General features: G+C 39.2%; 1 protein-coding gene across 2 annotated transcripts; it reads right to left on the bottom strand.

The window, feature by feature from the left end:
- Positions 1-10451, bottom strand: LOC141544315 (keratin, type II cuticular Hb5). 2 transcript variants are annotated; one of them, XM_074270325.1, is made up of 9 exons: positions 9923-10451; positions 8257-8465; positions 7284-7344; positions 7050-7145; positions 6180-6344; positions 3570-3695; positions 2137-2357; positions 1654-1689; positions 1-1044 (listed from the first exon to the last, which is right to left on the bottom strand). In XM_074270325.1, the coding sequence occupies exons 1-9, from the start codon at positions 10340-10342 to the stop codon at positions 858-860; spliced, it is 1521 nt and encodes a 506-aa protein (XP_074126426.1). In that variant the 5' UTR covers positions 10343-10451; the 3' UTR covers positions 1-857. The 2 variants fall into 2 exon arrangements, with proteins under 2 accessions (XP_074126426.1, XP_074126425.1); XM_074270324.1 differs by having other exon boundaries at positions 1-1051; positions 1658-1689.
- Positions 10452-25624: the final 15173 nt, after the last annotated feature.

Genomic DNA, 25624 nt, shown 5'->3' with positions numbered 1-25624 from the left:
TTTATTGAAATCTAGAATGAGACAACCAGAAGGCAAGGCACCCACAGACATTTACAACAAAGAGGGATATACAAGAAGTGGCCTAACCTTATTCTCCACCCTGTTTCATTCCATTAGTAAATCACCTTTTGTACACAGTGGGAGGAGAGCTTAAGCAATAACTATTTCCATCAAGTTTTCTTTGAAATGTATAAAGGTGCAAGATTTATGTGAAGTCCTCTTACCAAAGAGCTACAGGTAGAAGGAATTCTGTTATAACCAGCTTCTCAACTGCAAAACCACATCAGAAGGTTAGCCAGAACAGGTTAACCCAGAAGAAGGAAGACAATCAAAGACAAAACCACACAAAAACAGTCAATTACTTCCTGAAAGAGATAATCCTGGATATTTAACTCCCTAGTTTCCTAGCCAGGATAAGGAGGTATTGGAATTGTATTTCTATTTCCATTGGATTTCCAGGCTATGGAAGTCATGTTTGTAACCTCAATCTCTATCCAGAGGGTTGGGTAAATTTCCCAGGTTGCATTGCCACTGGGGGATAATTGGTGGTAATACAGATGACAATATTATGATGAGTGGGATTTAAGTGGAATTAAAGGAATTAGAAATGACTCCTTAAATGGAAAGCAAATGGAGACCTGGAAATTAAGAAATTAGGATCTAGCTTCCTAAGGTGGGAGCTAGGTGGTAGGATAGAAAGGGAGATTTCATGGAGTGTAATTTGGAGGAGAGAAGGGAAGGATTAGTATTCAGGAATGCAGTCTCAAGGAAGCAACAACACAGACGTTCCATTCATCAGTTCTGCAGCAGGAAGATGGGAGGGTGGCAGTGTGCTTTTTGCATGAGATCCCAGCTCTCTATGCAAAGCGGACAGACCGGCTGCTCCCACAGCTAAAGCCCAAGGATCGGGGCTGGCAGGGGGCACAGGAATCAGGTGCCATCACTGTGTAGCTGCCCCCAGAGGCAGAAGGACCTGAGGAAATCTGGAGTCCTGAGGTGGTGGTGCAGGTGAGACCTCCACAAGTCACTCCACCCCTGGAACTGCTGACACCTGTGGAGTGAGAGATTGAATTATGAAAGTACTTAATTGATTGATTTCACATATTTCCCCTTTTGCCACCCCTTCTCCATCCTTCAGAGCATGTCATAATATTAGCCATCATCAAGTAGATATCAAACAATATCTAGGCCATGGAATTTAAGAGCTGCATGGGATCTTAGAGACCATCTTATACAACTGCCTCATTTTGTAGATGAGAAAACCTAGACCTATAGGAATAAAGTAATACCCCTAAAATGCAAACTTGGTTGACTGCAAAAATTATACTAAAATGTAGGACTTCTAACTCAAGTGTTCTAAAATTGCTTTTATTCTCAGTATCTTAGAAAAGAAGTGGAAGGAAGAAGGTCAGTTAGCATGAGTAGGCAGCCTAGAAACAATGATTTTCTTTCTCTGTTCTGCCACCACCAGAAAGCGTTTCGCTATATGTTAGTCCCTGAAATTCACCCTCTTCCCAGGGACTTCCCAAGAACCCTTCTGGACACATAGTCGGTGACCCACTAAATTATGCAGATTGTGGATGCAGACTTTTAAATGGAATCACTAGCTTTGCGCAATAAGCTACATCATCAAAGGATTTGAGTGAAGGTTACTTACAGACATTCACAGAGCCTACACCTTCACACAACCTATGGAAAAAAGAGAGGAGAAAAGTTAGACCTGTACAACACAAGTCACCTTCCTTGATTTAAGAGAACTCATGATGTCACAGGGTTGGAGAGAATGTCTCTTGGTCCTAAACCCTTTGATGAAGAGTTGTCTTTTTTAATTTCCCAAATCTAAGGTCTCTGTTGGATATTCAAGCTTTGCCTTCCATTTAACCAAAATTTCTTTTGTAGTAAGACCTATTGTGTTTAGAATTAGCAGAAATGTCTGCTGGTTGTAGACTCTATGACTCCTACTAGACCATCTAGTCTAACTCCATATTCCACAATCATTCTTGGTAGAATATCCCAAAATTTCATATTAGAAAGTTCTTCATCTCTAACACAGAGCTCTTCCACTGCAATGGTCAGAGATATAATTGCATGGGATTATTATCCCTTTTATTCCTTGGTGTTTCTGGCTGGTCTCACCTGTGCTCCTCGCCTTCCAACAGCCGTTTGTAGGTGGCAATCTCAATGTCCAGCCCCAATTTGGAATTCATGACTTCCTGGTATTCCTTCAGCAGACACGCCATGTCCTGTTTGGCCTTCTGCAGGGCACCCTCCAGCTCAGCCAACTTGCACTTGGCATCATTGATGGCAGCCTCACCTTGTTGTTCAGCCTCTGCCACTGCAGCCTCCAGTTTACAACGCTATGGAGAGAGGGAGGGTGGTACAGAGAAAATACTTTTTGGTTGTATCACATCTCGGGGAAAGAAAAGATGGAGAAAGGATTCTGGAGGGAGAATGATATGGGTTAGGATCCCCAGCCTGAGGGAAATGAGGAAGAGAAGTAAGAACAAAATAGTTCTTCTTGATTTTTATCCTACAGGTTATAGTTTCATATAATTCTTTTTAACCTATTAGGATCTCTGTCAGAGTTACCCCACAGCAATGGGGTAAAAGTTTCCATGTGGCCCCATGGATAGAGTGTTGAGTCTGAAGTCAAAGAGATCTGAGTTCAAATCTGATCTCAGATACTAGCTGTGTGACTCATGGCAAGTCACTTAACAGCTGTCTGCTTCAGTTTCCTCAACTATAAAATGGGGATAACAAAAGTATCCACTTCACAGGGTAGTTATGAGGTTCAAATAATATATTAGTTGCAAAGTGCTTAGCACAGTGCCTGGTACATAGTGATCATTTACTAAATATTTGTATCTTTCCTCTCTAAAAGACCTTTAAAAGTCATCTAGTCCAGTATCTTCATCTTAAAGATACTTAGAGAAGTGACCAAGGCCATACAGTAGATCCACCCCCAGTTTATAGCTCTACAGGGTCATATTATATAATCCCTCTTGGCAGTCTGTGTCATAATTTCACATTGGAAAGTGCTTTATAGCGGACGGCTAGTATGGTGTAGTGGATAGAGCACCAGCTCTGAAGTCAGGAAAACCTGACTTCAGCTTCAGACATTTAGCTGTGTGACTTTGGGCAAGCCTCTTAACCCCAACTGCCTTGCCAAAAAAAGTGCTTCATAATTAATAATTAATCTCTTCTTCCAGAGTGATTAGAAATAGTTCTCTGGAATTTTTCATATGAGGTCCCCAACTTCTATATCCCCCAGAACCAAGTCTGTTCTCCAGACTTCAGGGACAGTAGTTGTCAATGATAACACTTTTATTTTCATCTAGCCCCCCTGTAATGCGTGACACTGTAAAGTTTCTTATAAACCCTCTGAGTTTCCCCATTTGGAAGATGATCCCTAAGGGGATCCTTGAATTCTTGAATTTCTGAAGTCTTCCCACATGGATATACTGAAGTTGATCAGAGAATTCTGTGTATGTCATTGAATTTGGAAGGGGAAGGAGGGAAAAGGGTGTAGGGGAATTTGCATAAAGATTTCCCCCCTTCATCAGTTGTACCTGACACTTGGCATTCTCGATCTCAGCCGTCAGTCTCTGAATAATGCGGTTCAACTCATTCATCTCCTCCTTAGTCCTTCGAAGGCTCTCACCATGGCGGATCACTGTGGCCTTCATCTCCTCACACTATAGGGATATGACAAGTGGAATTGATTAAAAAGCCAGTACCACTGTTAGGGACAAGGACACATATCTTTCCTGTGCAGGTCTAAATGGATCTTATCACTTCTAGCCATTTGGGTTTCATTTTGGGTTTCAATATATTTCTATCCACTGCAGAACTCTAAATGGATCTTATCACTTTTAGTCATATCTTCATTTTGGGTTTCAAAACATTTCTATCCACTGCCACATCTGATTTTACTTCCTCCTCTCTATCACTTACACTTTCACCCAACCAAGCAAACCCAACCCTTATATCCCTCATCTCTATGTCTCCCCCCCACCTCAGTTCAACTTCTCACACTTCTGAACCTTCACTGCAGGTATTTCCAACTTTGGTCACCCAAGACCTTTTTATCATTTTATTTTCTTCCTCCAAATTTTCCTTCTCCAGTATAATTTCCTCAATGAATATGCTCACCAAACTCCTACTCTCTCAGCTACACTCTGCTCAATCATGGGACCACAGACATAAAACTGGCATCATCTAGATCTTCCATTTACTTTTATAGATGAAGTCAAGAGGAGTTAGCTGCTGATTTGACCAAAATCAAATGTAGTGCTGACTTCAATTCTGACTCTCTTTCTCTGCACCAGGTTATGGGTGTGCAGTCATCTGACTGTCTGCTCCTAAGTCTATTATTTTCTCTCTGAAGCTGAATCTCTTTCATGGCACTCTATACCATACATTCCAGATATCTATCTCATCTTTTCCAATAAACTGAGAATTCCCCCACTACAGGTCACATTCTAGTAGAAAACTAGAGGATAGGAACTGTTTTTGATTTTATTTTTGAATTCTTAGTACCTTGAACATAGTAGTTGCTTAATAAATGCATGTTGGATTAGATGGGCTTGAAGTGTCTTGCCTCTTCCTTCTGGCTTTCCCCCCAGGATATAGCTTTATTATTTTTTTAGGGGTTAGAGGAATGCCAATGAGGCAAAGAATGCTAATGCATGTAGGAAGAATGACCAACTGGTACTGAATTAATCAGGGATGCAAGTAGAAGGTAAAAAGGTACTTGGAAATATATGGATTTCCATGAGTATTTAGAATCAGAGAATTATGAAATGTTAAAGCTGGAAGGAACTTTAGAGATTTAGTCCAATGTTCTTATTTTGTAGATAAGAAGATCTTCATCCTGATGGATTCATCTAAGGTTTTATTTCATCAAAAAAACTAGGATAGTGGGATTGAGGTTCTGAGAGGTTGGGTGGGTTACCAGAGGTCATACCACTGTTATAATTAGAAAACTGGACTAGGAAAAACCCATTTGCTGGGAAATTGGGACTAGAAAAAAAAATAACATTCCTTCATTTACTGGGATGGATTAAATATGATAACTTTCCTGATGGGTTTTCTTTGCTTTGTGCTCACTAAAAGGCAGTTTTCTGACATTCATTCCCTGGCTTAGCATATTCATTTCGATACCATTTTGTGAGTCAAAGAATACAATCTGGTATAAAGCTGAGAACTCAACACTTTCTGGTGAGGCTCATAGATTGATGTTTCTAACATTCAATCTGCCCCTTTGTTCTTTCATTTCTGACTTCACCCCTGTGGGTGGATTGGAAATTCCATTTGGAAATGTTTCTCACATAACTGTGAGAATCTATCCATCTTGAAGAGCTCTGGGCCCTAGAGAGCCCTAGATTGTGGACATACTGCCCACACTTGATAGAGCCTGTAGAGTGTGTGTGTGTGTGTGTGTGTGTGTGTGTGTGTGTGTGTGTGGTGTGTGTGTGTGTGTGTGTGTGTGTGTGTGTGTGTGTGTGTGTGTGGTGTGTGTGTGTGTGTGTGTGGTGTATGTGTGTGTGGTGTGTGTGTATGTGTGGTGTGTGTGTGTGTGGTGTGTGTGTATGTGTGTGTATGTGTGTGTGGTGTGTGTGTATGTGTGTGTATGTGTGTGTGGTGTGTGTGTGTGGTGTGTGTGTGGTGTGTGTTTGTGTGGTGTGTGTGTGTGTGTGGTATGTGTATGTGTGTGTGTGGTGTGTGTGTGTATGTATGTGTGTGTTGTACCATGTGATATTGGCATGAGAAGGACAGAATTGGAGTGGATCAAGAAAACACACATAGGTATAACTTCCTCCTTGAAGTGCAGACTTGAGGGCTATGGGAGAAGCGGGGGGGGGGGGCTGTTCTCCCTTTGAAACATGTCTGAAAGACAGAAATCCCCTTTACAAACAAGCTCAGCATGGTGTGGTGGAAAGAATGAACTGTGTGTCCAAGTCCCAGCTCCAACACTTATTAGCCATGTGACAATGAGCAAGAAATATCCATTCTTGGGGATTCTTGTTTCTTCAGCTGTGAAATGGATATAACAGTATATATAATGTCTACCTCACAAGGTTGTTGGGATAAAAGAATTCTTTCAGCCTTAAAGTAGAAAAGTGAGTAATATACCATATCTGACCCAAGTGCCAAAGTATCTGAAGCTACTGCCATACCTTGGTGCGGTACCAGGATTCAGCCTCAGCCCGGCTGCGGCTAGCAATGTCATCATATTGAGCCTTGATCTCAGCCACGATGCAGTCCATATTCAGATCACGGCTATTGTCCATCTTGACAATGACTGAAGTGTCTGAGATTTGTGATTGGAGGACACGGATCTCCTGTGGGGGCCAACATCCAACATATTCAGGCCAGAACCTCCTTCCTCCAGAGGACCATGAGGCAGACAGGGACTCAAGCCACAGATTTCTGCACGTGCATTTACATATACATGTATTCCCAACAAGAAAACATATATATAGATGTGTACCTTATTTCACATATAGCCAAGCACATGTACTCTCCCACATATATACACACACAGTTATACCACAAGAGATCCACGTGCTTGCATAATGAATACATAAAGTTACAAGCTTATATATGCATATAAACGCTGTCACTCATGGACATTACATGTAAATTCTTTTCCAGCTTGAAATTCTGTATTTATATTAATAATTATATTATTATTTTATTATATTACATGTTATATATAATTAGATTGTTTTATTATATCATGTTACACATATAATATATAATGTAATAATCTATATTAATAACAGAGAGCTATTCTTAAAGTCAGGAAGACCTGAATTCATGTCCTGAGTGATGCATACAGACCATAAGACCCTGCGTGGTCCCCTGACACCAAATGAAATCACTAGTCCACTAGACTAACATTCATAGCACAGACAAGCATGAAAATGGCACATATCTATTAAGGCTATCCATGTGCAAGCATCCTCTCAGGTACATACACACATGCCCATCTACCCTGACTGTGCCCCGGGGCTGGCTGCCCACTCCCTCCCCATTCCTCTTACCTCCTCATACAGGGCTTTCAAGAAGTTGATCTCCTCTGTCAGAGCCTCAGCATTGGCCTCCAGGTCAGATTTCCTCAGGTAGGCACAATCCACATCCTGAAAGTGGAGAGGAAAGGAAGAAGGGAAGTGTGTGTTGGCAGACTTCCATGGAAGTCCCTTCAGACTATGGGGAACCCACCCCAAAGAGACTGCTGGAAGGACAGATGCTTTTGCCATTTCTCTTGTCCTACTCACCTTCTTTAGCACCACAAATTCATTCTCAGCTGTGGCCCTAAGGGCCACCTCCTCTTCATACCTGGATATGTGGGGAGAGAGAAGATCAGAAGCTGAGGAGTGGGGACCACGTTGTAAGCTGAGCCTCAAAGCCCAGGTCCAACAATCAAAACGAAGGTTCCTCTATAACCTTATTGTTCTGTCCCATATCTGTTCTGTGTATTATTTACAGGTAAATCAAAAGAAGTAGCTTGGAAATAGATTATGCTTCCTGACTGAGACCTGAGTTCTGAGCTGTATAAGTCACTTAAACAGTCAGTGTTAATCACTTACACTTAATAGCTGTAAGTAAGAGGTTAAGTAGCTAACTGGATGAATCACTTAATCTCTTAAGATTTTTTCTTCTATAAAAAGAGGGGCTTGGATTCCATATTTTCTAAGGTCCCTTTCAACTCTGAATTTATATTTCTGTGATACACTTCAGGTTGGAGCCTCTGTCCACCCCAATGTTCCCATTTTTCTTGGCCAAGCCAGCTTGACTCAATCATGGGAGTCTCATTGCAGTGGAAAGTTCACAATTCTATCAGAGAAGAGATGACAGCCGTAGCACTTCAGAACTATATAGAAATAGATTTTATATTAGCCAGTGCTTGGGACAAACCATTCCTTAGGGAATATAGAGGGATCAGGAGATTTTTTTCATAAAATTGACTTGGGAATTGTTAGGAAATTAAACAGGCTTATAATCTCCTGTTACATTTCTAATCTTACTTCTGCTAAAAATTAATTCTATAGACTATATTACTATTTTGTTAACTCAAACCATGTGCCCATGTTTTTCATGTAACTGAGGTAAAATTGTTAGTCTCAGATCACTCTCATAATGAGCCTCTCTGCCCTCACTAAAATCCCTTGCCAATTTCTCTAAGTTGTTAGAAATGCTTCAGTCACCTCCCATGAAAACCTCTTGGCTCCCTCTCCCTCCAACACTCACTTCTTCTTGTAGCCCTCCAACACCTCCTGCATGTGATTGAGCTCAGAGGACAGACGTCCACTGTCGGCCTCCACACACTCCAGCTCTCGCTTCAGGGTCTCAATGTAGCCATTGAACAGAGGTTCCATGTTGCTTTGGCAGCATCTCTGATTCTGGTAGAAGTTCCATTTGGTTTCTAGAAGCTTGTTCTGCTGCTCTAGGAACCGGACCTATGGTATCAGAGAAAGAGATATAATGAGAGCTTGTAACCAGCCACTGCCCCCAAGAGAGCAAGCCAGCCTCATCTCTAGGAGGCCATCCTTGCCAGAGAGAAGTTATTCCCTAACTGTCCTCTGTTTTCTTGTGAAGGAAAACACAAAAAAGCAGGCTCCATTCTACATCTCTGTGAGCTTTGCCCTTCTTAGGGAAGACTCTACCTGGTGCCTGAAACATTGAAGCCAATTGAAGATACATATATGAGAAGAAACCATTATTGCCTTTAAGTAACCTTAGAGAGCATCACTGCATGTAGTAGATACTTAAGAAATGTCTGTCTGCTGAATATATCATTGGACACCTTAGTATTAGTGAGGCTGTTAGGGTCAATACTACAAAATGGGCACCCAGATAGCCACCAGGAAGAAGGGCAGAAGCTTGTCATTTGGTTCTCCCTAGTCTCCTTTCTTCCACTGACTGTTGAACAATGAACAAAATACATCTCTTTCCATGATTTCCTATCCTCTAATCAAATATGGAAATGCATCCCCAAGAAAAGCAAGAAGAAATTTGACTAGAGAAGCAGCCTGAATCGATCACTGGCAAGTTGGAGGACTGTGGAAAAGTAGGCTTACTTATCTGACCTTTATTGGAAAGAGCATTTCCATCTTTGACGTTGCATTTGGAATCAAAACGTCTAAGCCTAAATCTTTGCTCTTTCAGCTTATTATCTCTGATTTGGGACTATTTGCTCTTCCTATCTGACCTTTATTGAAAAGAGCATTTCCATCTTTGTCGTTGCATTTGGAATCAAAAAGTCTAAGCCTAAATCTTTGCTCTTTCTACTTACTATTTCTGACTTAGGACTATTTGCTCCAGGTAATTGTTTCATTTTTAAATTATTTTTTTTAAATAAAATGATGGGGTTGCACTGGCTGATTTCTACTATACCTTCTAGTTCTAAAGATATGAAAAGCTGTTAAGCCATTTCCTATACCACCCACCCAGACTCTCATCTTTAGAACAGAGATAGTCATATCTAGTCTTCTCTCATTGAACTCTTGTGAGTATTGAATGAGATAAAGCACAAGATTATATTTTTGAAAAGTATAAATGTTATGGCAGTTTGCGGTATTATTGTAGTTTTTCTGCTTTCTGAGTGTGTCCCATTCTCCTCATCAGACTGGCAGTTCCCAGAGACCTGTGTGCTCTCCCTCTATATTATTGCTTAATGCTCATCTCTACATGAAATATGGGAGATAGCACAGTGCAACAGATGGATGCCCCCATTGCAGAATGGGACAGTGATTTGGAGACTTAGGTAAAAATTCTATCTCTGCTATTCCTGAGCTGCTAATTTTTTTTATTTGTAAAATAGGCTGATTTGGTGGCATCTAAAATGTCTTCTAAGTTTCTAAATCTATGATCCTAGTTTCCAATGATTTGGAAGAGGCTAGGAGGTGACACTGACCTTGTCAATAAAGGCAGCAAACTTGCTGTTCAGGCACTTTATCTGCTCCTTCTCCTCATGCTTCACACACTGGGCATTGGGGTCGATCTCCAGATTAAGGGGGGTCAGGAGGCTCTCGTTGACAGACACAGTGGTGATGCAGGGGGGGCTGGGTCCGCACACTCCGCCAGAGCGGTAGCCAAAGCTCCGTCCACAACCAATGGAACGATATCCTCCCATGGAGATTCGGGGGCCACAGGACCCCACATTACATAGGCTGCGACTGCCAAAGCCAGTAATGCCCCTGTAGCAGGACACCCCACGGTATGGAGCCGCGCTGATACAACAGCGGTTGCCCGTCTTGGGGGCCACAGCTGAGCAAGAGCTGAAATTTCTCGTGATACCACATCCTGAGCTGATACGATATGAACGGCAAGACATGTTGCTGGTGGAGCCTGAGTGATGGAGTACGGAGAATAGACGGGTACCAGCAGCAAGAGAGTGGGGCTCAGATTCCTGCTATTTTCTCTGATCCGGCTAGGTCCTTTTATTAGTGGGCAGAGGTGGGGTTGGCTGCATAAAAGGAGTGAAAAGGCATTTTATCTTGTTTATTAGCTTGGGGAGTTTGCCAGCAACTCCCCAAGGACTCATCTTAATGGTGAGCTCAGAGGCGGCTCTGGGGCGATGTAAGAGTATTGAAGATGTTATTAGGAACACTGTATGTTTGCACTTTTCATCTTCAAAGCTCGTTTACATACATTAAGTAATTAATTTTCACAGTCTCCCTGTGAGGTATCCCCAACCCACACCCAGAAACTGAGCTGAACTCCTAAACAGACCAGAAACAAGGTGGTCAGAAGATGAATTGTGGGGGACATGGAAGATATTAGGTGTCTCAAAGTTTCTAGCAAGTTGGACTTCTAGGGCTGACTTAAACTTTGGAGAAGTCATAACATTTTTCTGCTGTCTTCATTTGGGATTGACCAGCCTCCTATCAATTCTCCTTATTCTTGAATTAAATACACTTCCATTGTCATATAAGCCTGGAGAGTACCAGACCTATACCTTGGTGCTTGGAAAAGTGACTCCGAGAGGTCACTTTGATTATTCTTCCTGCCTCCCACAATGTCTATAGACAATAGAAGACAAAGGAGATAATTTATTTGCTCCCTCCTAGATTATAGAAAACCTGCTTCTAGTTTCTCTTTCCTTTCTCAGTGAAATCTCAAAGCACCTTCACTATATTATCTGTGGTCAGAAGAACCATCAGAAAATCTTTAAAGATTGTTTCTATTTCTTCTCCCACAAAACACTTCCTTGGACCATTCAAAAGACTTGGTTGTCCTTAACAAGGACACATGAAATGGCTGAAAGGAGAAATTAAGAGTCTAGAAAAACCACAAGTTGGAGAACCAGTCTCTGGACACCAGAGTGCCCTGTTAGGACGTGCTCTGGGCATCTTTCTCCAGTTGTTTAAAAGAAACACCCCTTTTAATTTACCCACATTAAATATCCAAAAGGTGCCAGTTAGATGGATAATGCAGTTCCCTCTCCAGTTTAGGAATTGTTCATCCATCCAAGAAAATTTAAGGACAGGAAGATGAAGAGGATGCATTCTTGTGGTTCCTTCAATCCCAGGAACTCTAAATTTCTTGCTCCACAAGGCCCTGAAAGCTCTTCATGCTGCCCCTCATGTGTCCTTGGGCCACTTCTTAGCATAATTATTGCTATTACCTTAATGTTTACTAAGCAGCGGCTACTTACAGGGATCCATGAAACTAAGAGGATATGTTCTCTTCCTCCCAGGCAATGAGAGACAGTTCATATAGTTGAACCCTTAAAACTTTAAGAAGAGTACAATGATTAAACTTCCTTCATGCTGTCAGCTTATTCTAATGGCCTTTCTTGTATAATCATTTATATTCACCTTTCCTTTAAACCCTCAGTAGGATGTCTTAAGCTCTATTTATCTGTACCGAGGTGCTGTCTCTCTTTGTCTTTGTCTCTGTCTCTCTTTGTCTCTCTATCTCTATTTGTCTCTGTCTCTGTCTCTCTTTCAGGTATGAGTGAATTTAGTATTTGGTGGAGGGAAGGATAGGCTTTGTCTATCTGTCAATGGATAATGATTCAGAAGATAACCAGTAGAAAAGAAGAGCAGCCTTAATCAGATAATTCATAAATGGCCCATCTTTTAGAAGAATTAAAAGGCATGGGAAATCTTTTTCTTCATATTGTCCCCAATAATTATCATCTTTTTTTCTCTTCAAGATCACCCACCTTTGGTGTTCATTATTTATTGTGTGTCTTTTGGTAACTTGTCTTGAGTTCCTGTATCTTTAAAATTGGGATAATAATAGATTTTGGAGTTAAAAAGTTCTTTAGAGCTCATTTAGTAAAGGCATTTCTATTCTGGGGTCCACAAATCTCTAAGGGGTTCAGTGAATAAATTTTGGAGGGGTCCATGAATATGAATGGGAAAATTATATCTTTATTTCAATATAATAGGTTTTCTTTCTAATGCTATCTTATTTTGCCTGTTTAAAATCATTATTTTGAGAAAGGGTAAATTGACTTCACCAGAGAGCCAAATTGATCCATGACTCAAATAGGATTAAGAGCTTTCAACCCCCATATTTCATGGATGAGAGAGGACAGGACACATAGCTAGTGCCATGACATCTCATGACATAGTAAAAGGATTAGAAGCCAGGCTTTATGACTTTCAGAACAATGCTCTTTTCATATGTATGTATGTATGTATGTATATCTATATCTATATAAATCTTAGAGTTGTATAAATGTCAACTCTACTTGGGTGCTAATAAGACAAAAGCTACACACTGTGATATTCACCAAACTCCCCACGCTTCCTTCATCAAAATTAACATCAACAAGCATCTATAAAGCACTTACAATGTGCCACATACAGTGCTAAATGCTGGAGATATAAAAAAAATGAAAAAAAATTAGTCCTTATCCTCAAGGAGCTTATAGAGCATGAAAACAACTATGTGCACTCAAGAGGTATAAATGTAAGGTAATGTAAGTGAGGAGGTATAGGGGAGAATGAATTGGAAAATGACTCTTGCAGAAAATGAGATCTGAATTGTTTAGAAAGAAGTCAGTTAAGATAGGAGGTGAGGAGAGGTGCCATTCTAGCTTCAGAGGACACAGCCAGGAAAAAGCCAAGGAAGGTCCAAGTTTCTCTAATCCTTGTGTCCACATTTTGGTACTCTGCAAATTGCTGACTGACTGATTGCTGTGGGACAGGAAGCAAGAAACAAGGCTGGGGGTGTGGGATTTAAGACAACTTTGAAGTCAGGAAGTAAGGAGTGGCCCCAGATGGGAAGAGAAGAAGGGGGTGGGAATGTTGGAGACATCGAAGGTTTCACTTATGCTGCCCATGTTCATAAAAACCACACCCTCCTAGACACCTCTCTTATAATTCTCCTCCCCACCTTCTTTGACTTTTGTTGGAACTTTTAGAAGCTATATTCTATCCCTGCCTATTCTTGTGACAGTGGGTTTATGAGAGTAGAATCCTGAAGAGAAGGTCAGACCTTCTTGACCACTGGTCTTGACCACTGCCCCATCTGTTTGGATTGCTCTTCTGTGTGAAAAGTCCAGTGCTGTGTGCAGGGGGGTTGATGGGAGTATGCTAGAGAAACCAAAATAAGGAGCAGTTCCCACTCTAAAGAGTTTTTATAGTAGAGCTAGGGCCTTAGACCCAGAGAGACACCATAATCTACTGTAAATGGGAATGGAGTGTTTTCTGTGTGGAGGATGATCTTTAGTGGTAGTGGTGGGGCAAGTCAGGAAGGATACATCATTGTTAATCAGGGAAAACTTCTTTAGGAGAGCTTCTCCCTAGAAGAAGGGGAGAAATTGGGCTGTTTCAGGGACAGACTGTTGTCTCTGAATCAAGTATGTTTGTGAATGTTTAACAGCAAGCTCTGAAAAAAGAAATATCCTTGATACACTCTCCATCATCAACATTTTCCCTCATCACTATCTTACATCTAGACAACAATCACCAGAAAAATAAATCAAATCCTGGCAGGTGCCATTTGCTGATTTCCACATTGCAAATAATGCTTACACTGAAAATTTAACAATCAGCACCTCAAAGTCATTTTAAGCTGATTCCAAGACACCCCTCCCCTGAATTTGCTGAACAAGAGAAAAATAGCCAGATTGCATAAACACTTGGACTCAATTGTTCCATAGGCTCATTCAGGTTCACTGGAGGCTCTGGTTTTCAGATGTTCCACCCTTGAAGAAGGCAAACCTTCCTCTTATCCTGTTGGTCTTTGAATTCAGCTGAAAGATCACCATGAACTATGTAATCTTGGCAGGTCATTTTTCCTCTGTGGTTCAGATTTACCATCTGTAAATTAAGTTGGATGAAGTTAGATCTCTTCTGATGATGGTACTATGTTTTCTATCTTCCAAAGGAAATACCAGGTGACTTCATGTTTCCTAAGTCTCAGCCTTCACACTTTGCCCCTCTTCCCCAACTCTTATATATATTTTTCACTCCTTTTTCTCCATAAGCTTTCTTCTAGGCTATACACAGTGCCTTGAAAACCCTAGTGACTGTCTCTTTTCCATCATTCAAAAAGGCCCTACCAAGCTATTTCTTCCAGGAAGACTTCTGGGTTCATTGGGTGAGCCATCATGAGCTAGCTACCTCTGTGTCAACAAGCAACTTTAAAGACTCTTTTTTTGCTTCTTCCAAGCTTTCTAGCCTCACTTTAATTGTCTCCTCCCATACCTAAGCCTTCTTCTTGCCTCAAGGTAATTTGTCATATCTTCTTTGTGGAATTTCCCCCCTTGCCCTCAAGTATTCTCCCAGGTACACCCTATACCTTGAATGCCCTTTCCAACAAAGTCCATGGAACCATCTTCCTCCAATATTGAAAGAGAATTGGAAATGCTACTTTTTTTCAGGAAAATTTCCTGGTATGGTTGGCCATAGGGGTAGCCAAGGTAGAGAGCAACCTAAGGAGGTGCTTATATGAAGGTACACAAAGGAAGATTTTAAATATTACTCCACATAGATGAATGTATTTAAAAATTTTAAACTACATTTAAAAAACCTCAGTATTGAATATCATATAACCCACCAAACTTTTATGATATGAATTGCAAATAAATTTATTATTAATTTCAATGCATAAAGTTTTATAAAGAACTGTTTTAAGTCTCTTTTTAAATCATTTTAAAATTCAATTTCTAAAAACCTGCATTTTTGATGCTGGAAAATTCCTATTCTCCATACCTCAGAGGATGTTGTCTTGTGGTGAGCCAAGTCCCATGTTTTACTTATACATATGTACATACACACATACATATAGACATATATGCTTTTATACATACATGTATGGGTATATATTCATGCATATACACATGTACAATAAACACATGCGTATATATCTTTACATATACATATATGTATATATTCAAGACAAAGGGCTTAGTAATAGAATCATGATGTTTGGGGCCTTAAGGCAACTTAGGGTTGATCTGCTCCAACCTCTTCAATTTATATATGAGGAAATCAAGCTTCATGAAAGGGAAGTGTTCAAGGTTACACAGCTGTCCAATTCCCCATCCCCACCTTCTCTCATCAACTTGTCTCTGCTTCAGCATTCAAAGATTTTTTTTCTTTTTTCTTTTTTAATAATTTTTCCAATTAAATGTAAAGATAGTTTTCCATTCATTTTTACAATATTTTGAGTTCAAATTTTTCTTCTGTTTTTCTTTTTCTTCTCCTTACTATGTAATTTTTAAGACTCCCTTAAAATCCATTTCACAAAATATTATAAGGCTCCCTGAGATAACTATCCTCAATCTCATCCTCTCCACCTTTTCCTTCTTTCTTCCATCTCCTTTCACTTTTAAGTTTTCTTTTAAGGTCTGCTGAAGTCCCAGGACATCCTTCTTCACTCTCTCACTCACCAAACTGCTCCTTGTCATCTTTCATGCTGAGTTCAAAATTCCCTTTTCTTCTGGGAAGTCTGCCAAGGCAGATCAGAGGAGAGTTGGAGGCTTTCCTAATCCAGTCATATGATCTGATCCCTCTCCCAGTCCAATTCCTTCCTTTTTTTTTTTTCCCCAATCCAATGAACATTTTAAAAGTGCCTATTATGTGCAAAGCACTGTATTATGCATCATGGGGATAAATATGAGCTTTATGAAAGGTGAAGTCCTTGCATGAAATGTATAGTTTTGTGCATTTTATTCTACTTATATTGTACTTGGTCTCAAGGTAGTCCCAGATGTGGAGCCCCAAGAAATGGTCTGCAGATTTTCATGGAGGCACTTAAATTAATTAAATCCAAGAAACATTCACTAAGCATCCACTTGAATGTGACATGGGAGAAGGGGATTTCAAATAGGCTTCATATGTAGTTGGACATCAAAACAAAAGATCTTAATGAAGAAAGATAACTCTTGTCCCCTATGATTTCAATTTTGTACGAGGATGAGGCAGACAGAAAAATTGTAATATAAACTAACACATGATGAGATATCTATACAGAAAACTCAAGGAGGGAGATTGAAGGAGGAAGGATTCACTCTACCTGAAAAGATTATGTGTGGGCTTCTTGGAGAAGCTGGTACCTGAGATCAGCTTTGAAGAACAAGAAAAAAGTCAACAGGATGATGAAGGTAGAAGTTTATTCTGATTCAACCATTCTGTAGAGCAATTTGGAACTATGCCCAAAGGGGTATAAAAATGGAAAAAAGAAAGGAAGGAAAAGGACATTCATATGCAAAAGTGTTTGTAGCAGCTCTTTTTGTAGTGGCAAAGAATTAGAAAATGAGTAATTGCCTATGAATTGGGGAATTGCTAAATAAGTTACAGTTTATAAAAGGAATGGAATATTATTATTATTCTTTAAAAAATAGGAATAAGCTGATTTGAGGAAAGCCTGGAAACATTTACATGAACTGATACTGAATGAAACAAACAGAAACAGAAATACAATGTACACAGCAAGATTGTGTGATGAAAGACTGTGAAAGACTTGGTTCTTCTCAGTGATTCAAAGATCTAAGGCAGTCCCAATAAACTTTGGGATAAAACATCTGCATCCAGAGAGAGAACTATGGAGACTAAATGTAAACCAAAAATGCTAATGTTCACTTTTTTTCCTTTTGTTTTTGATTTTGTTTTTTTCTCTCTTGGTTTTTTCCCACTTTGTCCTGATTTTTCTCTCCCAATATAATTCATTTTTTTAAAAAGTGAATATATGTGTATAACCAGAAAAATAAAACAAAAAATAATTTGTTCCCGGAAGGCTCATATGGATCACTGACTAGGGTAGCCTGAAACTGGGGAAGTTCAATTGGGCTGGAGCAGAGAATAGACATGAGGAGAAAAGGGAGAGAAACTGAAAAGGCAGGGTCTAGTCTGACTAAATAAGAGCACACTATAAAGTGCACAGTACTGGGCCTTCAGTCAGACTCATCTTCTTGAGTTCAAATATAGCCTCAGATGCTTATTAGCCATGTCATCCTAGGCAAGTCACGTAACCCTGTTTGCTTCAGTTTTCTCATCTGTAAACTAGGCTGGAGAAGGAAATGGCAAACCACTCTAATATTAATTTGCTAAGAATGCTAAGAATGGATGATCCAATCATTCTGGAGAGAAAATTAGAAAGAACTTATGTCCAAAGGGCTATCAAACTGTGCATACTCTTTGATCCACAGTGTTTCTACTGGGTCTGTTTCCCAAAGAGATTTTTAAAAAGGGAACACGAACCACATGTATAAAAATGTTTGTAGCAGTCCTTTTTTTGTAGTGGCAAGAAACTGGAAACTGAGTGGATGTCCAACAGTTGAAAAATGGCTGAATAAGTTATGGTATATGAAAGTTATGCAATATTATTGTTTTATAAGAAACAATCAGCAGGATGATTTCAGAAAGGACAATTCCAGTGGACTTGTGATAGAGTTGCATCCAGAGAGAGGACTATGGGGACTGCATATGGATTGCAACATGGTGGTTTCACCTTTTTTGTGGTTGTTTGCTTGTTTTTTGCTTTCTTTCTCATTTCTTTCTTTTTTTATCTGTTTTTCTTGTGCAGCATGATAATTTTATAGAATCATTATACATATAGAAGAATTAGCATATGTTGGATTACTTGCTATCTAGGCGGGGGTTGGGAGAAGGAGAGAGAAAAACATTTTGAACCCAAGGTTTTGCAAGAGTAAATGTTGAAAACTATCTTTGTACATATTTTGAAAATAAAAAGCTATTTTTTAAAAAGGCTCTACTCTGGATATCCTCCTTTACCATGACAAACATATTTGTTGAATATACATTTTTCTATGTCATGCTTTAATGATTAAAGTCTAAACATAAAGTTTCATCTTTCAAGGAATCTTGTTTTATCTTAATATATAAAAGAGAACCAGTTGGTTTGAAGAGAATTTTATGGCAAAATTTGCCCTATTTAATGATTTTTGTTTCATATACTAATGAAATATAAATTTCAATACTAATGAAATGCTTTTCAAAAACAGCAAATAATAAATGTATTTTCCCCTAAAAAATAATGGAGTCACAATGATTCTGAAATGACTGAACAACTACAAGTCTAACTACAGCAGGTCTTGAATGGTGGGTTGGAGAATTTGTCTCTTATGCAATAAGAAGCTGTTGAAGATCTTATAAGGAAAGAAATGAGCATCCCAGTAAGAGTATTAGAAAGCAATAATATCAATCTAGTTAATGCATGCACTAACAGAGAGATAATCGGAAAGAGCTGGAAAGACATTCAGAGAGTCAGGGGACCCCTGGACCAGATAGTGACCAAAGAAACGTATTTGGGATCACAGAAAGTAGAAAACATGTCAAAATCTATGTCATGTGAAGTTATGTAGAAAGAACTGGGGATATTTGACAAGGACAAGAGGAATCTTGTAGAGTAGAGGAAAACAGACTACAGTCTTTAAATATTTGAAAGACTGTCAGTAAAAGATAAATTATATTTGTTTTGCCTGGCCTCTGATGAAAAAAAACTAAATGCAAGGGATGGTTGTAATAAAAAGGCAAATTTTGGCTTTGTATTAGGAAAAACTTCCTTACAATTTGAGATACCCAAAAGTTTAATAGGCTACCTTAAGAGGGTGTGGGTTCCCATTCTTTGGAGATTAACAGGAAGGATGTCAAGCTTTAAGGGATGTAGGAGAAGGCTTTCTTTTTTAGGATAGATTGGACTAGATGGTCATTCTCTGATCTTAGGGAAGCCACTTTACAATCATTGGGCTTTATTGATAAAATTAAGGGAGTGAGACTATGTGATTGTATTTCCTTCCAGTTGAAACTCCCATGATGATCCAGAGAATCAACTGGGCTTTTTCCATTTGTAACCCATTTGTCTAAGCCACTCTCACCCATTTGAGGTAGGGGAATGCCTTATTATTCAAAGTTTAATTAGCTTCTTTCAGGGCCCAGAACTGAATCATTGCCATTATGGAATAGCAGTGATGGTCAGAGCAGCAGGAATGAACTAAGAGGCTGTAAAGAGTAACTGTTCACTCTGCCTCAATGACTCCTCAGATGGACTCTCAATGCCCAGCAGAATGATGTGTACATGGAGAATGTATGATGCAGAGATGAAAGGTCAGGACAAAAAGTGGGCAGACCATTTCCCTGTCCTGGGAAATTTATTCACACCTCCCTCTCCCCTCCCCCCCCACTAGTCCAGGGCTTCCCCTCCATGGGATCTATAGGCAAGAACTCTCAATTTTGGGAGTTCAGGGTTGAGGGTGTGGAAGTAGGTCAGGAAACATGTTCATTTACTTATTATGTGGGTAACCTTTAGTGGATCATTTCCCCTCTGTGGGGCCCAGTTCTCTTATTTGTAAGAAGAAGGGATTGCATTCCATAATTCTTTTAAACTCGAAATTTTAGGAGTCTTTAGCTCTAAACCTTGTTTCACCTGCACCTCTTCCAGAAAACCTTCTATAACCATCCCCTCTCAAATTTTCTTTTATATATCTCTTGGTACATAAACAAAAACCGAAAAAAACCAAACTTTTTTTCTTCATTTCACTCTCCCCACAATCTATATTTTTCCTCCATAATATCATATGTTCTAAATCTGGGAAAGATAAAACCGATTTAACTCTGATTTTATAGATGAGGAAGCTCACTTTGGAAAGGAGAGAGTAAATGTTCAATCTCACATAGTTAAGAATTAGCAAACTATGTATTCCTTAACCCTAATCGCAGGATTCTCTCCTTGCCTTAAGATGTTTGTTTTTCTTTTCTTTCTCATTCCCTTTCTCTCTCTCCCCCCCTCTCTCTCCCCCCTGCCTCCCTCCCCCTCTCTCTTCCTTACTTTCTCTGTTTTGTGCCTTTCTTTTTCTCTCCCTTCTTTCCTTCTTTCTTTCCTTCATTTTCTCTTTTTTCCTTCTTTTTTCTTCCTTTCTCCTTTCTCTTTCCTTCTTCCTCTCCTTTTGTTTCTTTCTATTTCTTTCTCTCTTCCTTTCCTTCTTCCTTTCTTTTTTCTTTCTTGCTTTCTCTTTCTCTCCCTCCCTTCCTTTTTTCCTCCTTCTTATTTCTTTTCTCTCCCTTCCTTTCCTCCCTACTTTTTCCTTTCCTCCCCCCTCCTTTTTCCCTCCCTCCCTTCTTCTCTCTCCTTCCTTCCTTCCTTCCCTTCCTTCCTCCCTCCCTCCCTACCTCCCTCCCTTCCTTCCTTCCTTCCTTCCTTCCTTCCTTCCTTCCTTCCTTCCTTCCTTCCTTCGCCTACCCACTTTTGGTCCTGGCCTTGCATCTCTGCACCATACATTCTCAATATAACTCAGAATTCCCCAGGATGGGGCTTTTGTCTCCCCTCTTCTCTACCATAATAAAAACAGAGCTCTGCTTTGAGAGAGGAGAAAGAAGAAAAAAGTAAAACTGAGGACCAGGAAGGGATCTGAGATTTAAAAACCCATTTCTGCTCATCCACACACTGTACTCTCAGTTTTTCTTCAGAATCTGGAGTCATGGTTAGGATGTTTCTCAGAGGCTTGTTAACTTGACGAGCAAAGCTGTCAGCTTCCCTGTGGTCAGAGCTCATATCTCATTTAGCTTTGCATTTCACTTAGTTCTTAGTTCATCGAGGGCAAGCAGCAAAGCCAAAAGTGGAATGGGGAGGGTTCTAGAGTGTCAGATGTGAGAAGGGGCTGAAATGGGATGAACCTGGTGTTTATTCCAGCATTCAAAGGTAGTGGTCACTCAGGCTCCTCTGGGCACTGCTCTGCTCACTATCCTGTTTCTGTTATCAGTGACATGGAGACTGTGACCAGCAGAGGGCACCCAAGCCTTATAATTACAGGTGTCCTGGAGCCCAAACCTGATGGATTCTGCCCAGAGAGTTGGGCTTAGGCTGCTGTGTAGATTTAAAACAAAAGAAAAACAAATCCAAACCTTGCATGGAACTACAGATGTGGGGCTCAGAAGATATAATGTCATTCAACTCCTTCATTTTGCAGGTGAGGAAACTGAGACCCGCTGAGAAATGAAACAAATCAGGAGTTAAATAGCTATGAGGAGCCAGACCATCGGCTGGTAGAACTAAGATTTAGCAACACTTTCTGCCTCAACACCTCTGATACTCTCTGGCTCTCTTGAAGTTACATTATAGCTTGATGGTGCAAGGGATACTGAACACTAAACTTGAAATCAGGAAGACCTTGCTTCAAATACTATCTCAGATATATATGAGCTTTGTGGCCCCTGGCAAGTTGCTTTATTTCTGCCTGCCTCGGTTTCTGCATTTGTAAAATGGGAGTAATAAAAGCATCAATCTCTCAGAATTGTTGTTATAGTCAGAGGAGTTATTTGTAGTGTGCTCTATAAACATAAGATTGCTGTTTGTTGTTGTGGCTAAATCTCTGTGATCCCATTTGAGGTTTTCTTGGCAAAGATTCTATAGGAGTTTGCCATTTCCTTCTTTAGCTCATTTTATAGATAAGGAAATTGAGGCAAACGGGGTTAAATGGCTTGTTTAGGGTCACACTCAGCTAGTAAGTGCCCTAGTTCACATTTGAACTCAAGACCTTTTGACACCTAAGCTAATGCTCCTAACTGTGCCACATAGCTGCTCTAAGTGCTATATGCATATTAACTATTATTATAGGTAAACCTGGGAGATATTGTGTGTTCAGTTCCAGACCACCACAATAAAGTGAATCTCGCAATAAAATGAATCATTCGAATTTTTTGGTTTTCCAGTGCAGTTAAAGGTTATGTTTATACTAAATTGTAGTCAATTAAGTGTGCAATAATATTATGCTTAAAAATTCCAATGTACATAACTTAATTAAAATACTTTATTGTTTAAAATGCTATCATCTGGGACTTTGATGATATAATCCTTTTGCTGGTGGAAGATCTTACCTCAATGGTGGTGGCTGCTGACTGATCATGGTGGTGATTGCTGAAACTTGGGGTGGTTGTGGCAATTTCTTAAAATGAGACAATGAAGCTTGCCACATTGATTGACTCTTTCACTTGAACATTTAGAAGACATTGTGGGATTATTAAATGAACTAATTTCAATATCTTTATTTCTCAGAAATTGGGGAGGCTGAAGAGAAGGAGATGAGAAATAGCAATTGGAACACAGGCAATACAACATTCATCAGTTCTCTATTCATTGCTCAGACTAAGGAGTTCTAAATTTCTCACGCCAATAATTTCCAACTTGTGAATTGGCTGTCCCTTGGAAAGTGGTGATGATGGCATAGATGAGTTATTGCAATAGCAAGGCATTTGAGAATTCATTTATATTTGTATAATATCGATATCCGCTCATCTCTGGGAATAGTAACAGAAAGTATGAGAGAAAGGAAGGGCAGGGTCATGTTCAAAGTAGAAAGACCTACAGAACTGAGGCTTTCTGCTGATTCCATTCTCTTTATTTCCTGGGACTGTGGGGATAATTCTGAAGGCTAGAAAGATCATTAGTATCTTCTGGCCATTCCCCAACATTTAGCAGTAAAGATCTTGAAATGGATCACTATCTGGTAAATATTGCCTCTCTGTCACTAAAACACAAAAGCCAAACCCAATATACAATTCAACTGTGTTCAAAGTTGCCATTTTAGAAGGACTTGGATTATAGATAATTAGCTCTTAGATCAAAAGCAAGTGTAGAAAGTGTAAAAGCTGCCAAGGGATGCCATATTTCTAGATTCAGGGCATGCGTCTCTGAATCTGGACAGAGACTTATATAGAGAGCTGTGTATCTTAAAGACCTATTTCTTTTTAAGAGTTGTGTGTCTTAACTGACCAGAGCACATATGCCTGACTTCATGGAAAGACTTTCCATGATTTGTCTTTGGGAGAAAAAGAATTTCCTACAAAATCAAGATCTTCAACAGCCTCAGAAGATATTGGGGAAAGAGAAAAAGTAGTTTTGGGAGGACCAGTAATAGAAAAGCTTATAAATAATTTAAGGATGGTAATCAGCCACAGGCAGGGGGAAGTAGAGATTAGCTCAAGGCAGACATTAAAGTATTCAATTTAGATACTAATACTAATGATTAGCCAAAGTACAATCTTGAAAAAAGAGAAAGTTATCTTTATTTGGAGGTAAAGGCTATTACAAGGAGAAAGAAAATGAGACTTGACTAACCTTTAATATAAACTTATAAAGATACAAGTTGTAATATTTCAAAGAAAGCTAACTCACTATATAAACAAAAAATATTACAATAAATCATGCTTAATAGAAAAGTCTTCTACTTAGGAATCTCCCAAATTGAGGGTTGTATTTACAGTCTTGTATTAATAATAATAATAATAATAATAAATTATCATTAATAATATTAATAAATAGTGGTAGTGCTATTAGTGGTAGTAGTAATAATGATGGTAGTAATCGTGATAGTGGTGATAGGAGGAGTGATTGACAACAATGGCAATAATATTGGCTTGATTTATCACTAAGCTTCACTTCTTCAAGCAGAAATTCATGTGTCAATAGCATCCCGAGCTCACATATTTAAAAAACCTCCTCTTTCAGTTTTTCTAAAAATATTAAGAAATAATACTTTTCCAGCCTAAAACCTTTTCTAGGCTTTTTTTAAAAAGAAAATAAGGAGAAACAGAGGCTGGGGCTTTTGTGAAATGGACTAAGGGCTAAAAACAACTTTAACTATTATCTACATGGTTTAATTGCTTCCCTACCCTCTGAGAGATTGAAAGAAAGCATGAGCCATTTGTCTTTTTTTGGGAATCCAAGAGAGTTTTAAAAATCTTATATATTTGCATGTGGTGGAGATTTTGTGTGTATGTATGTGTGTGTGTGTATGTGTGCAGAGAGAGAATATGAACATATGTATATGTATGTATTCATGTGTGTGAGTATATATACTCTACATACACTTTGTGGAAGCAAAAAACTAGGAATAAATTGGATACTCATCAATTAGGGATCAGCTAAAGAAATTGTCTCATATAAATGTAATGGAATATTGTTGTGCCATAAAGCAATGAATAGAAGGAATTCAAAGGAAACAAGTGAAGACTAGTGTGAAGTGATGAAAAGTGAAGAAAGCAGAGCCAAGAAAGTAACATTCATGTGTATAATGACAGAAATAATCATATTTAAAGTCAATTGCATTCTGATGAATACAGTAAAAAATCCCAGTCTTATAAAACGGAATGAAATAAACATCAGGCTTCTCCATATATAGAAAGATAGGAGATTGCAAATGTGGGATAGGCAACTCACTACCAGATAAAGTCATTAGTTGGTTTTACTTAACCTTTAAAAGCAAATTGTGATTTTGGAATAAATAGGGTTGTGAGGGAGGGGAGGAAGGTTAAAAGAATGGGTTCAATGAGAGGATAACAGGGAAATGGTTGTAGTATAAAAATTAAAGGCTATAAGTCAAATGGAAAAAAAACAGTAGAAGAAATTTAAGGTCATTCTGGGGTCTTTGAATCTCATCTATTGAGCCATTCTTATAATCCCCAGGTTTACTTTTAGATAATTTAGAAATCTTTTAATGTCATGATAGACTCATGCTGGGCACTGAATAGAGAATGAGTTCCAGATTTGAAACCAAGAGACCTAGGATCAAGTCCTGTCTGGCCCACATCTAGTTCTGTATTTGATCTCTTCTGACAGGTTGTTTTAGCTGAAATATGTTACAAATGCAGCTTCACATGAATATGTCATTAGAAAAGCATGGATTACTTTATTTTTACTAGAGCTTTTATTTTTCCAAATATATGCAAAGATTGTTGAATGAGCCAAGGAGAATTATTTTAATAGGGAAACAACATCTTAGTATTATTGTGAAGATAGTTTTGACTTTATAGATGCTCTGAAATAGTCTTGGAGATTCCCAGGAGTCCACAGACCACATTTTAAGAACTGATGGTTTATAAACATAAAATTTCTCCTAAAGACTGCTTTGGTTCAGACACTGAGATTTATATCTGTAGTCCCTGTTGTTGTTGTTGGTTGGTCCTTTGTTCTCAAAAAGGACCAGGACATCAGGGAAGGGATGCTATGACATAAATTGGATTAAAGTGAAGGAGGGCTGTGCAAAGACACACGACTCATGTTCTACTCCAAAGCCATTCAGAAACCTGGAAATGGCTTTAGATGCAGTGGGAGGCCTTGACCTTTTTAAGCTAAGGTCTTTAACAGGTCTCAGTTTGACTGCAGTAATTTCCACTTAGTGATTAAGACTAGGTAAGAA

The sequence above is a fragment of the Sminthopsis crassicaudata genome, chromosome 5, assembly GCF_048593235.1.
Source record: "Sminthopsis crassicaudata isolate SCR6 chromosome 5, ASM4859323v1, whole genome shotgun sequence".
In the NCBI taxonomy this organism is placed as follows: domain Eukaryota; kingdom Metazoa; phylum Chordata; class Mammalia; order Dasyuromorphia; family Dasyuridae; genus Sminthopsis; species Sminthopsis crassicaudata.
Note: the sequence above shows the minus strand (reverse complement) of the source record. Positions and strands in the feature narration are given on the sequence as shown.